General features: G+C 37.6%; 1 protein-coding gene across 4 annotated transcripts in view; it reads left to right on the top strand.

Moving 5' to 3' along the window:
- Positions 1-6338, top strand: part of LOC104883782 (UDP-glucose:glycoprotein glucosyltransferase) — a 45399-nt gene extending 39061 nt beyond the window's left edge. For 2 of the 4 annotated variants that reach the window (XM_019247448.3, XM_010668342.4), the window contains exons 31-37: positions 1723-1825; positions 1915-2073; positions 2608-2748; positions 2831-2874; positions 2952-3066; positions 5300-5452; positions 5537-6338. In XM_019247448.3, the coding sequence (XP_019102993.1) occupies positions 1723-1825; positions 1915-2073; positions 2608-2748; positions 2831-2874; positions 2952-3066; positions 5300-5452; positions 5537-5722 (901 nt within the window). In that variant the 3' untranslated portion in view covers positions 5723-6338. Of the gene's footprint in view, positions 1-549; positions 1589-1722; positions 1826-1914; positions 2074-2607; positions 2749-2830; positions 2875-2951; positions 3067-5299; positions 5453-5536 lie in introns of those variants that run through there. The other 2 variants (XR_008969030.1, XM_048643052.2) reach the window with 2 other exon arrangements.
- The last annotated feature ends 8311 nt before the right edge of the window (positions 6339-14649 follow it).

The following is a 14649-nucleotide window of genomic DNA, read 5'->3' as shown; positions in this document are numbered from 1 at the left end:
CTTTTAAATCCTAATTAACCTATCTCTTTCCCTAACACCTAACCCTACCCCACCCTAATGTCATTACCACCCAAACCCCACCACCTCCCCTCACCCCACCCTTGCAGCCCCCACCCAACAGCGGCAGCACCGCCAACCCGACCCCACCTCACCGCCAACCCAGCACCACCACCCAGCATCAACACCGCTAACCTGCTGCTCCTTTTCAATGGCGCTTTTCCATCTCTCACCAACCAGCCACCGCAACCACCAACACAACCACCCTGAAATCCTCCCCTCTCCCCTTTCCCACCCCTAAAAACCGCCCCCTTTTCCTTCTCCAACCTCGAAATCCTCCCCTCGTACCTTCCTCCCATTTGGTTCGTGGTGGTGGTGCCACTGATGTTGTAGTTGTGTTTGTTGCTGGGTTACTGGGGGGATCCAATGTCGAAGGACATGAAGGGGATGGAGAGAGAGAAAGATATAAAGGGAGTGGGGAAGGCGTTGATATGAAAACCCACAAAAAATTTTGTTGATTATTGCTTACACCTTTTACTTTTCATCACTTAGCAAGGAAGAAGCTCAGAGGTTGAGGCTGAATTTGAAAAATTGTTAGGAGGGTCGAATGTTCATTCGACAATGATGGAATTGGAAAAATCTGACATAGGAGACAGTGAGGGGGTGAAGCTGTTGGATTTGCTCTCCGGACGACATTCAAGAAGTAGGTTCATCACTACTTTGGTGCTGATGCGCTCTCATTGGTTTGCTTACAAAATTTTCATTATTGGCAGAGAAGCTTGTATTCACTTATTCCTTTTGTAGTTGTTTTTATTGAATCAACCTTATATGCTTTGCAGCAGCTATGTGCTGGAAATCAGATTAAAATAGCAAAATAGAAGAAAAAGGATTAAGGATATATTGTATTAATAGGATCAAAGGACCTCTAATCAGTACAACTCTCTCACTTTCGAGAGGTGGTGATGGAGAGAGAAACACGAGTGGAAATGTTGGCAATCGTCGAATTCGAAATTCTCACAAACCAGAGGGGTAAATGGTGAATAAAGTTTGTAACGGAAACTTAACGGCAGGGGTAAGCCATGTTTTTTTCACAACCTCAGGGCACCAGGTGAATTTTGGAAAACACGAAGGTACCAGGTTAATTTTGAGAACTCAGGGGTACTTGGTGAAAAAACCGAAAAATATACCCTTCCTTTCTTTTTTTTCTTTTTTTTTAAATTCTAGGGTGGCAATGGGAAAGAGTAAAAAATTAAAAATGACCCATGTGACTTACAATTGTTTGCCTTTCTCTTTTCTCTCTAGTACCCTAAAGCACGCGGGAGGAAGTGCTAGTAATTACTTATTGTTTTATAGCTTTACCCTTATTTTTATTACTTTATTTTATTAAGTTGTTCACTTTTGAGAGAAATAATTGGTTTTTTAAATTTTAAACGAAATTATATAAAAAAATTAAGATAAAGTAAGTATTATATTTTTTTTAGTCGTATCCCCCTACCCGTATACAACTTTAGGGTGGTGTCCCCCTATCCAATTTTTTTGAAAATGACGTATCAGACACTTGGATCCGTATCCGTATCTTATACTAGTACCCGTGTCCGTGTAACATAGGTCTCATTTGATTGTGTGGGGGAAGGGGGAGTACATGTGGCAACATGTCATGTTTTTGCCTTGGCTTTTTGGTATATATATACACTTCATCATGTAAATTATTTATTTATCTTGCAGATATGAACGATTCCTGAAAATCATGATATTAAGCGTCTTGAAAAACACTCAGCGGCCTGTCAAGTTTTGGTTTATAAAGAACTATTTATCTCCAAAGTTTAAGGTTGGAATTACTTTTTACTTGAGTAGGAGCAGCTGAATCTTCTTACAGATTTTGTCATTTCGTATTCATACTTTTTATTTTCCTGGCAGGATGTGATTCCACTTATGGCTCGAGAATATGGGTTTGATTATGAACTGATTACTTACAAGTGGCCTACATGGTTGCACAAACAGACAGAAAAGCAACGCATTATCTGGGCCTATAAAATCCTGTTTCTTGATGTTATATTTCCACTGTCATTGGATAAGGTAATATCTTGCTTTACACCTGGTATCTTTCTGTGATGAACTGAGTTCATCAACCTCACACCACAGCAAGATAAGTCACAGCAAGCAGGTAAGATGATTAACAAATAACAGAAGATAAAAGTCAGAGCTCAGAATGTAAGAGATGATAAGATGGACTAAGGATCGTGAATGTGGAAATGATGATGTAAAGGATTCCACTAGTTGGCGAGCTTTCGAGAAGCTCCCACTCTCCCAAACCAATTCCCTTAACAATCTTCAGATGCCCAGCACCTAGACCTTCCCCCCCCCCCCCCCCCTTTATCTCCAACTGTGAGACCTCCTGTACAAGTAATCTCTGGTATAACTAACTCTGCCACCTCATATTCCTCTTGTCAGCTCCCCCTCACAATTATTGACTTGCCCTTTACCACATCTCTTGTGATTAAATTTGGTTTGTTGAGCTGGTGCATGACACTTTCTTGGTCTTATGATTCTGTGTTTTTGCATTGCTTACATTATAGAGGATAAATGAATATTAGCTATGTCAATCTGCAGGTTATATTTGTTGATGCAGATCAGATTGTCCGTGCTGATATGGGCGAGCTTTATGACATGGATATCAAAGGGAGACCTCTAGCATATACGCCATTCTGTGATAACAACAGAGATATGGATGGCTATCGATTTTGGAGACAAGTAGAACCTCTGATACACATTATTTGCAGTTGTACTTCGCACATTGTCGTTTATAATTATGATATGAAATTTTTTGCTGCAGGGATTCTGGAAGGAGCACTTACGAGGAAAACCCTATCATATAAGGTGAAAGTTTGCTTTAACTACATTTTCTAGTTCCTACATTTTTTAAAGATTCATCTATCTGATCGTATATCCTGCAGTGCTCTTTATGTTGTAGATCTGGCCAAATTCCGACAAACTGCGGCAGGAGATACCCTTAGAGTAGTTTATGAAACTTTGAGCAAGGATCCTAATAGTCTTTCTAATCTGGACCAGGTATGCTAATTTCATGATTACTCAATTTTAGATATCTGTTTCTTTTTAATTACAAGGTAAGCATTCTGTTTAGTTATAATTAGTTCCTCTTGCCCACTTTGTGTTTTTTTATACTTTATACTCCTGTTCCAATTTAATTGCCTCAATTTCCTTTTTGCATAGCCCAGTTTATTTTCCGCATATCCTTTTTCTATATTTTTCTGTACTTCTACTACTCTGTAGTTGGGCCTCTCAACCCACCCACTTCTTTGTCTCTACCTTTTCACTTTCCTAAAATGTTATGCAAAATGTCCCTAGCGAATAAATTGGGACAGATGGAGTAGGAATGTAAATGGCTTAGAGTTAGATTACTAACAAATGAAATATTTGTCATGTATTTAGTTTCCGTTCCACTTCCATCAGAAATGCTGCCGTCTTGTCTTCACATCCCCAGTAAAGAGGACAAAATTAGAAAAAATACAGTCATCATGCTGTCTCATCTACCGTCGAATCTATTGCTGGAGAAATTGCTCAAAATCTACAAACTGCTATTTTTCTATCTTAGTGGAACTAAAGAAATTATCATTAATAAAACGCCATACGACATCTACAACAATAACAACCCTTACATAAGAGATAATCTAAAACATCAATCTGAAGATCTTCATCCATTTTACTAATATAACCGCTTATGTGGTATGGTACTCTTCCAACCATACTGGAAATTCGATGAGTTATCATCTTTCCTGCCTGGAGCTATAGTAAATTGAACTTGATCTTTGTTTTGATATTCTTGATCTTCAACCAGTAAGAACCTTGTTCCACAACTCCAAACCTCCTAGCTACACGAACTGGAGGTAATAAACAACAACAAACTAAACTTACAACCCCTACAAGAGAGGGGAATTGAACTCCTAACAAACTAACATAACAAGAAACTAGCTTATTCAACAATACAAGAAAACGAGAAGATTGGACCCCACACGTGACACAACACAACCATCCTCTCCCAAACAGAGACCATAATTGTTCCAAAACCATAACCCCTGTAAACCTGTAAACCTAACCTGTAAACCTAGAACCCTAAAGCCCTCCCACGTCTAAGCGCGGGAACGGGGCCCTTATCCCGAAGCCCTCCCACGTGTAAGCGCGGGAACGGGGCCCTTAGCCGTGAACTCGGAGGCCTCCCACGTGTAAGCGCCGGAATGGGGCCTTTATCTCGAAATACTTACACCCTCTCACGTCCAAGCGTGGGAATGGGGAGAACCAACACACCATGACACCAGCATAACCAAACCAAACAAAACCAGGGAAAGGGGATTCGGCGGCGAGCTAGCGGCCACCAGCGACAACCAGGAAGAGGGGGAGGGGGAGACGGGTTGTGGGGGAAGCAGGGGAGCGATGACGCAGGGGAGGGGAATAGACTCGATGCAAATAAATGGGGAGGGGGATAGACTGGGCTAACTAAAATGCCGACGAAGAAAACTGCAGGCTCGCCGGCGACCTGTGGCCACCAGCGAGCCTGCGGGGCGGCGGGGGGTGCTTGAGGTTTAGGGTTTGAGAATTTTTGGGGAGCTTTCTAGAGAGAGAGACGGGGGGTTTCTAGGGTCGTTGATAGATATACTTTGAGATATTGAGAATTTTTCTATTTGATATAGTGATGACTACAATTCAACAATATAATGGCTGATAATAATTTTGTTTTGGGACCTCAACTTTGGTTTTGTTAGTTTAGGACCTGTAGCACATATTATGTTTACTTTGCTGCTAAAGTCAAAGGGAGGGTGAGTACCTAGATGTCTCCCATCCCTATTACCATATTCTCTGTCTCCATTTCTCTTTCTTCTTTTCCTTTTTCATAAATATTGAAGATATCCAACTTCTTGCCTATAGAGTATCATTTTGAGCATCGGTTTATTTTTCATCCTCATATGTTTTTTTTTTCCACATGGAGAGTGCTGAAATCAGCCTAATTGAATGATGTGCAGTCAACCCCGACCTTTTACTCTGACTACAAAAATTTTGAGGCCAAGCCAAAAATTAAATTTACCTGCCAATGATTGTTATTACTTTGTGAATGGAATTGGAGTTAAGAGCTTTATTGTGTTTTCACCATTACTACAAATACAAACACTTTACGCCAAAATTTTCCGCATCAAATCCATTGTGTAGCATGTTCGTATCTTTGTATATACCTTGTGAGAGGCAACTTATCCATGTGAATCAAGCTGATGATATCTGCCTCTTGTTTCAGGACCTTCCAAACTATGCACAGCACACAGTACCAATCTTTTCTCTCCCACAAGAATGGCTCTGGTGTGAGTCATGGTGCGGAAATTCTACCAAACCCAAGGCAAAAACTATTGACTTGTGCAACAATCCAATGACTAAAGAACCCAAGCTTCAGGTAACTTTTGAGGATATCTTTGTTTGGCAAATTCTCATTTTTGTTTCCCTTTCTAATTCACCTTCCACCACCCTATACGCTCAGGGTGCTAGAAGAATTGTACCCGAGTGGATCGACCTAGATCTAGAGGCAAAACAGTTCACTGCAAAAATTTTAGGTGAAGAAATGGATCCTGTTGAGTCTACACAGCCATCACCTCCTCAATCTGAGATCCCGAAAGTTGCTGAAATCTCACCCGAAATCGACATGGAGTCCAAGGCAGAACTGTGAAGAGCAGTTCTTTTATTTTTTTTCTGGTGTTTGGGGCAAGGTATCATTGGTCAAAATTATGAGCGAAGCAAATGCTGACCATCAAGGTTGTCTTCTTCGACCATGCCTGACAAGGCATGTATGCTGTATCAAGGAACCATTATTAACAGATTGATCAGCAGTCATTACGACAGAACTCAGCGGACACTTGGGTTAGTGACTACATGAAAACTGCAAGAAATATGAGAGCCCTTACAAAGTCTCACTGAGAACTTCAGTGATGACATTATTTATTTAAACAGACATTTTTGTAGGAATAGCATAGAGAAAGATTATTTTATGTACTTTTTTTTGTATTAGTTGCATATACATGTATAATTACCAAGCTTCTCTTAGTCTAGTGGTAAAGATTGGTCTCCATAATCTTGAGGTTATCGGATAAATGCTTGCTAAGGGGGGTGGAATTCACTTACCTCTTCCGTGGGCTTGTTTCGTCATTTCTCTCCGGAAAAAGATATTTATGATGTATCATATAATTAGAATAACTCAAATTGTTTCAGAACCTTCACATATGTTCCTACACTTTGGCATTAGTTTAGTATTAATAGATTGACCGTATATATATACTTTTAGGGTTCGTTTGGTTGGTATTATTTTGGGCTTGGAAACGGATTGAAGTAGCACACTCCTTTTCTATATGTTTGGTTGGGTTGTCCATCTTTTTCACTCTCGTACTTGCCCAAATTTGATTTCTCTATTTTGAAACCCACCTTCCACTAGAGGAAACAAATTATATTATCCTTCTCAAACCCTTCACCTCCTCTCTCTCTCCTCTCTTTGCCTCTCTTTCTCCTCTATTTTCTTCAAATTTACATGAATTATTTAAAGATGCTTTGAAATTCTTCAAAGTTATTGCGAAACTTTCCAAGTTTGTTGCGAAATTCTCATGCAAATTCAACACATATACCGCGAGATTTAAGTTGTGCTATGGTTGACCCAGCAGCTTTTCAATTTGCTGTGAAACTCTTCAATTTGTTGCGAAATTCTTCAATTTGTTGCAAAATTCTTCAAATTTTTGCGGAACTTTTCAAATTAGCATTTTATAGCACCTTTTGGTTTGTTCATCTTGATTGAATTTCTTATGATTTTTTAGAATTTAAAATAATTTTTTAAGAATTTTAATGAAAATTTTCGTAGAATTTTTCTTTATAGAAAATTTCTCTGAATTTAATATAATGTTTGAGTTTTTTTTGATGAAGTTATTTAATATTACAATTTTTTTCATATATTTTTTTTGTTGATTTTATAATAAAAGTAAGCCAAAATTGTCAACAACTACCTAATATATATCACTTTTCATAAACAACTACCTAATATAAACTTTTTTTTATACAACTACCTAAGTTAACGATTCCGTCAACGTGACACTACCAAAGACGTTAATTTTTGAAATTTCCGTCACATGGGGCCCACCTTTTATTTTCCCACCAATTTTACTGCATTTCTAATTTTCTCACATGGGGCCCATTAAACTTACCCTTGCTTATCCTTGTTTGGCTTGTCACATTCATCATCTAACTGTAATTCTTCCATTTTCCACTCATCATCTTCAATTCTCACCCACCTTACTGTAATTCTTTCATCATCAATCACCATCTTCCCGAAAAAAGCTTCCCATTGTCGTTTATGCTTCTATTTGCAAGTTATAAATTTCATCCCAGGATTATCACTGGTCCATGATGTTAGAGTTGCCACACCAATCTGACATTTGCAAATTTTAGGAAGAACTCGATTTGACAGACCTTTTGATGTGCTACCCATTGATTGAATCCAACAAATTCAACAATAATTAGCCACAAAAACAGAAATTTATCATAATTAACAAATCCCTCAATTTATAGAAACCCTAATTTCAAATAAAATCAGAAGAAATCCCCAATTATATCACCAATGACATTAATTTTTTTTTTACCAAAAATACCATTCTATAAACCCTAATATCAAAAGATGAAGGAAGGGGAACTTACTTGAAGAATTAAAAATCTTCAGTGAATATTTTGGCCTAAGTATTAACAATATAAGATTTTCGAGGGTTTTATAATGCCTTAGATAGTTTTTAGAAGGGTATTGCAGTAAAATTGGTGGGGAAATTAGAAAAGGTGGGCCCCATGTGACGGAAATTTCAAAAATTAACGTCTTTGGTAGTATTATGTTGACGGAATTGTTAACTTAGGTAGTTGTATAAGAAAAAGTTTATATTAGGTAGTTGATTATGAAAAGTGATATATATTAGATAGTTGCTGACAATTTTGGCCTAAAAGTAAAGTTAAAAAATATGAATCCATTCATAAGGTGAACCAAACAATGAGTAAAGGAATCTGTAGAAGAATGATTCCATTCCGGAGTTAAAACAAACAAATATTAAAGGTAACATATTCCATTGCCATTTCACCCCTAATATCCATTCCATTCCGTTTTCATTTTTTAGGTTGAACCAAACGTCCCATTATATTTTAGAGATGCAATAATTGACTTTTTGTATAAATATTAAGAAAAAACGAGAGTAAATTAGATACAATTGCCATTTGTATGTGAGAGTTGGTGAAATGAGGGTAAAATGGTCAAAATGTCCAAAGACTTTTCTTAAGAAAGAAAATATTGTGTCTAAATAAGAGCCTAGAATGAAAATTGTTGCATCTAATAAATAAAGAAGCATTCCCTCAGTTTTTTTTTATCATTCTCACTTTCCTGTGCGCGTCTTCCAATGCCTCTCTTTGAACATAAATATCTTTTATTATACTCCCTTCGTCCTCTATTAGTTTACTCCTTTCTTTTGCACAGAGTTTTAGGAGAAATAATATTGTGGGTCATAGAAAGAAAGAGAAACTATTATTTTATATTAAAATTGAATGTATGTGTGATGAAAAGTTTGTGGTCCCATTCCAAAAATAGCAAAAAAAAGAAAGGGGTAAACTAATGAGGGACAACCTTAAAAGGAATACGGGCAAACTAATAGAGGACGGGAGGGAGTATATTAGTAAAAATTATAGCAGTTGAATATTAATAATGTATAATTGAGACGAATCAAACAAGACCCCACATGACTATATTGTTCTTATAAATTGAAAAAAATGGAGAAGATTCTCTCTAAGTATGAAAGTGTCAAGATTCCAAGTTAGAAAGATAAAAAGAAGGTTTTTTTCACCATGTACCCCTGAGGTTTCACGGTATTCACTTGGTACCCTCGCGTTTTCAACAATTCACCTGGTGCCCTTGAAAAAAACCTCACGTAACCCTACCGTCAACTTTCTGTTAAATATAACCCTAAAAAACCTTAATTAACCTTAACTTCTACCCTACCTTAACCCTAACCCTAACCCAAGCCCCTAACCCTAACATTAACCCTAACCCTTAACCCCTAACCCCTAACCCCTAACCTTAACCCTCCCGCCACCCCCTCCCACCATCCCTGCCACCACTCTTGTCCTTCCCACCGCAGCCCCTCCCACTACCCCTTCCCCTCCCCCTCCCCACTGCAACGCCTCCCCCCCACCCCCAACCTTCGCGCAACGCCTTCCCCGTTGCAGGCTCGATCGTGCTCTCTCTCTATCCTCCTCTCTCCGAGCGACTACTTGTGAAGGGTACTCGCACGATCGAAAAATGGATGAGGAAATTGTGTGAATGATGAGGTAGGATTTCGATTAAATTTGGGTGGTTTCGAGGGCTTAGAGAGTGGTTTCGGGGGGTAGGAGGGTGGTTTAGGCGGTGTTGGCAGTGGAAGTGGTTTCGAGGGTCGAGGGCGATTTTGGGGGGTAGCAGGGTGGTTTAGGTGGTGTTGGCAGTGGCGGTGGTTTCGAGGGTCGAGGGTTTAGAGGGTGGTTTAGGTGGTGTTGGTAGTGGCAGTGGTTTCGAGGGCTTAGAGGGTGGTTTCGGGAGGTAGGAGGGTGGTTTAGGTGGTGTTGGCAGTGGCAGTGGTTTCAAGGGCTTTGAGGGTGGTTTCTGGGGTAGGAGGGTGGTTTAGGTGGTGTTGGCAGTGGCAGGGATTTCAAGGGCTTTGAGGGTGATTTCGGGTGGGTGTGACTCCGGTGGGGTAGTACTTAGTAGTGGGTGAGGCGCTGCACAAGGGGTAGGGGTGGGGGTGGGGGAGGTGATGCGCGAGGCGAGGGGCTGTGGTGGTGTTGGCAACTGCAGTGGGGAGGGGCAGGGGTGGTGGGAGGGTTAAGGGTGGTGGGGTTTGGGTGGTTAGGACGTTAGGTGGGGTGGGGTCAGGTGGTGGGGTTAGGGGTTAGGGAGAGAGATAGGTTGATTAGGTTTTGGAAATATTAATTTGGTTTAATTAGAGTTAATTAGGATTAATTAGTATTAATTAGGTTAGTTAGGGGTTAGTTTGATTGATTTAACCTTAATGATTAACGGAGTTGACGACCGTTAATCATTAAGGGTATTCTAAGTATTTTTCAAACCCTCAGGGGCACCAGGTGAATTGTTGACAACACGAGGGTACCAGGTAAATATTATGAAACCTTAGGGGTACCTGGTAAAAAAAGAAGAGAGCGTATATATGTAGCTGTAAACCGAGTTAATTGTACAGTTTGGATAACCTTCAGTTTAGCAAATTATTTAGTATGGCTGGGCTTGTTTCGTCATTTCTATCTGGAAAAAGATATTTATGATTTATCATATAATTATAACGGTTTTTTCACCAAATACCCCCGACAAATTAAAAAATTCACCATATACCATCAATGTTTCAAAAATGCACCATATATGTAATACCCCGATGATTTTATCTTTTCCAAAATACCTTCTCAATATAAAACTTAGAGAATCGGCAAAGCAATATCGCCCGTGTGATAACGTATCAGCTTATTCAGAATTTTGCAATGGAACACATATAACTGAACTTTAGAATTGAAATATAATAAATAATGAAATAACTTTAAAACCAAACAACATTGTTAACTTTTACTTCAAACCAAACTTAAATGTAAATGTATCTACTATAATAAATAAATCAATCTGTCCCACAAATCTCTCCATTCCCAAATTTCCATGATGCAACATCTGTACACCTGTAGATGTCAATGCACTGAAGAATTTGCTCACCAAGAGTGAGTCATCACAAGATTAATAAGGCAAAGTCATGATCAACACATACAAACAAAGCACGTAATCAGTAAAGTTGAGTACTACATAATAATAAACAAACATTCCTAACATGATATTAATAAATATAAGTAGGGATAAATAACAACATAACAATCTGCAGATAACTTTTACTAAACTAAATTTTAACAATTTTTTTTTACTTTAATGGAATAGTTATTGGATCGAGTTGCCTCATCTAAAACCAGTCTTCCCTTTGGAAAACGAAATACGGGCGCAACTCCATATTCCATAATGACCTACGATATCGAGGAACCATTTAATAAAAATAGGAACAATGATCAATCTAATTTCCAGAAAAAGCCATGGCACGACCACCATGAACCCCTACTCCTGATTGTCCAACTTCTGAAGTGCACCAGTCTAAAGTTTATTATTATCCAAGTTTCACTTTACATGATTTACCAATTATGTTGTGACACGCAAACAATACAGATAACATATAATCAAACATTCACAACTTTATTCCTTTTTATCTTAGAATTAAATAAGTGATCATACAACTTACAACCCAAGATCATAAACCTTCTTTATTTCCATCCTTCTTATTTGTTGAACCTAGCCAACAACCAACTTACCTTTCAAAGGTAGAAATTATCAACTTACCAAATAAGGCCCACAGTCCTCACAGGGTAGCGAAATAATAATATAAGGGTGTTCACATATTTCAATCATGATCCAACTAATAATATATTAATTCCCAATGTGTAATAGCCCTGTTTTAAAGACGTTTATTTAGAAGTTAATTATATTTATTAAGTTAATTATGTTTCGGAAATTCTTATATTATTTGAGTTGTGGAGTACTATTTTTATTTGTCTTGTTGTAATATATTTATTTATTTCAACTTTATGAAGTTATTATTATTATTTTATATTTTGGGTTTTGTGCAATAAGTTGAGGGGTGTTTGGTTAATTAAGGAAACCAAAGTGGGTTTCATAGTGTCCCTTGTCGGTTTGTTTGGATGAGAACCAAAAACCCAAGCCTTTCCATCTCTTTCCTCGTGTCTCTTAAAACACTAAAACCCCAACCCCTGAAATAAAAAAAAAAACCCAAACCCCAATTTCTCTCTCTCTCGTGTCCTACCGGTGCTCCACCGACGAACAGGTCGCCGGACGTCGTCGCCTCTGCTACTTGCGTTGCTGCCGCGGTTATTGTTGTTGGTTGCTGGTAATGTTGTCTCGTTTTCTCTCTCCTCCTCTGTTTCGTCGATGTCGATGTTGTTGTTGTTTGTGTTCGCTGCTGCCGTGTATCGCGCCACCTGGTGGTTGCCGCTGTAGCTCTGCCTGACGTGCGTCGCCTCACCACACCTAGTGGTGCTCGTCGGTGCTCCGCTGTCGCGCACCAAAGCCTCGAAACCCCTTCATCCATCTGTTCTTCTTCGCTGCTATTTTAGCAGAGGTATAATATACCTTTTCCTCTTGTTTATGATTTTCTATTTGTAAAATAAAGCCCAAGTTATTGTTGTTATTGTTTTTGTCAGTTGTTGTTGTTGTTATGCTGTTATGGTGGTGGTGATGTGCCACGATTTTGGTTTGTTGTTGTTGATTGGTGTTGTCGTGTTGTTGGTTGTAGTTGTTATAGGTTGTTGTTCTTCTGTTCTTGTTGTTGCTGCGTGCTGTTGGTTGTTGTTGGTTCAGTGATGTTATAATTGTTGGTGGTAGTGATGCGTTGTGGTGGTGGTGGTGGTGAAGTTGTTGTTGTAGCTCTGTTATAGTAGGTGTTGTTGGGTGGGTGTTGTTGTGGTTATTATTGTTGTAGTTGGAGTTGATATATTCGAAGATAAGTTTAGACGTTATCTAAAATTAGTTAGTTTCTAATTGCGGGATTTAGTTCGATTAGCATAATGGTTTCGTTAGAAGAAGTTAATTAAGTTAATTAAGATTGGTTATTGATTGTCGTTATTATTGTGAGGTTATTCATTATGGAGGATGATTGTGGAGTTTGAGTCTCGTTTGGAGATGAAGATTAATGAAGGAGGTTGTATTGTTCACATTTGGATCGCGTGTGAGCTAGGTAACTTTTATGTTCAGTAAAATAATTTACTCATGCCCATGTGTGTGGATCTATGTTTTTAATAATACTTAAGTTCGTACTATGGCCATAGATATGAATATGATGATGAAATGTTATTGATTGATTATGAATACGCAACTGTTTTGCTGGCTTAGTTTATGAACTGAAAGTAGAAAGTGGGCAAGGTATGGGTGGAGGATGGTTACTCTTTTGACCTGATACGGTCGGCTACGCTCCATAACGAACCTTGGGGGTAGTATTGCTGGGCTCCATAACGAATCTTGGAGGCAGTGTTTGTCCTTTGTCCAAAGCCTGTACTTGCCACTGGTTGTTTAAGAGAATGAGCTATGCCAGCGTTATACGAAATGAAAACGATTTGAGAAATAAAATGTTTTTAACGGGCTGAAGTAAAGGTTATGAGTTTTCCACTCATTTTGGAATTTTCTTTGTTTTGTATTTCTTCTCTAATTTTGCAGGTTTGGTGTTGTGAGCTTGGAATTGGAAGTGAAGCAAGATTATGATGTCGTCCTAGATTAAGGATTGAGTTTGTATTCTAGATAGTTGTTTATATATCGTTGTATATAATATTTGGGAATTTAGTCGAGATATTTGTGTATTTAAGGTTGTTTTTCCGCTACGAAGTAATTTACTTAAGAGTTAATTGTTGTTTATGATTGTCAAGTGTATTTCGATAGCAGCTCGGAAGAGCGGGCTGTTACACAATGTGAATAATAAATAAAGTTTTCAACCAACACGCTTGCATTAATATTCCATACAAACATTATATTAACATCATAATTAAATCTCATACTTAACATTTTCGCACACATGCATAAAACATGTAAAATCCAACATAATAGTAATCATATATGAACTCACAAAGTTCTTATACATGATACTATATATAACTTTTCCTTCCTAAAATTATGATACTACATTAAACAATAACACATAGTTATGTACGTACCTTGTATAGACAAATTTGATAAGCCACTTTTAACACTTTAGAAGTCGCCTACAGAATAATCTCCGCCTATAATAACCAATAATAGAATTTATAATCAATACTCCAAATATATTCCAGCAACTTTAAAATAATTTAAATTCCCTTTAAAAATATTTAAAAGTTGTTTTTATCATTAAAACTTCAATTACTCATATTCCCTAGCATAGTACTACTATACTAATCATGAAAACCCATAAAACTCCATTAATAACAATCTTTCTAAAATTCTAGCAACTTATAAATTCTTAAAACTTTCTTTAAACATACTTAAACATGCTTAAATTCATAAGTTAAACAATTTCATAGTTTATAATATGCTAATAAGATTTTCCAATCTTTAATACCCTAAAAATCCATGTTTTGATAATTAAAAATCCAATTTAAACATAATAATCAAATATGAATTTATATTCTTTCAATAAATAATTTATTTAATCATAAATTCATGATTAAAACAATAAATTAAAGCTTCTAATCATAATTAGTACTAAAACGAAACATAAAAACATAATATTTAATCAAAACTTGTGGAAGAAGAAAGAACGAAGGAAGAAAGAAAAATCATGTGAAGAGGGAGGATTGAAGCTGGCAGTTTTTCTTGAGAAGGGAGGAGAAAGAATATTTTTTTGTGGGTAAAATATTTGGGCTTAATGATATTTATAGGCAAGCTTTTCTTTTGGGCTTAGGAAAAGGTAATGGGATCTTAAGTAGGATAGGATAATGTATAGGATTAATGAATAAACTTCTAATATTACTAGA

The sequence above is a fragment of the Beta vulgaris genome, chromosome 4 (genome assembly GCF_026745355.1).
Source record: "Beta vulgaris subsp. vulgaris cultivar EL10 chromosome 4, EL10.2, whole genome shotgun sequence".
NCBI classification, from domain to species: Eukaryota; Viridiplantae; Streptophyta; class Magnoliopsida; order Caryophyllales; family Amaranthaceae; genus Beta; species Beta vulgaris.
This window is presented reverse-complemented; position numbering and strand designations above follow the sequence as displayed.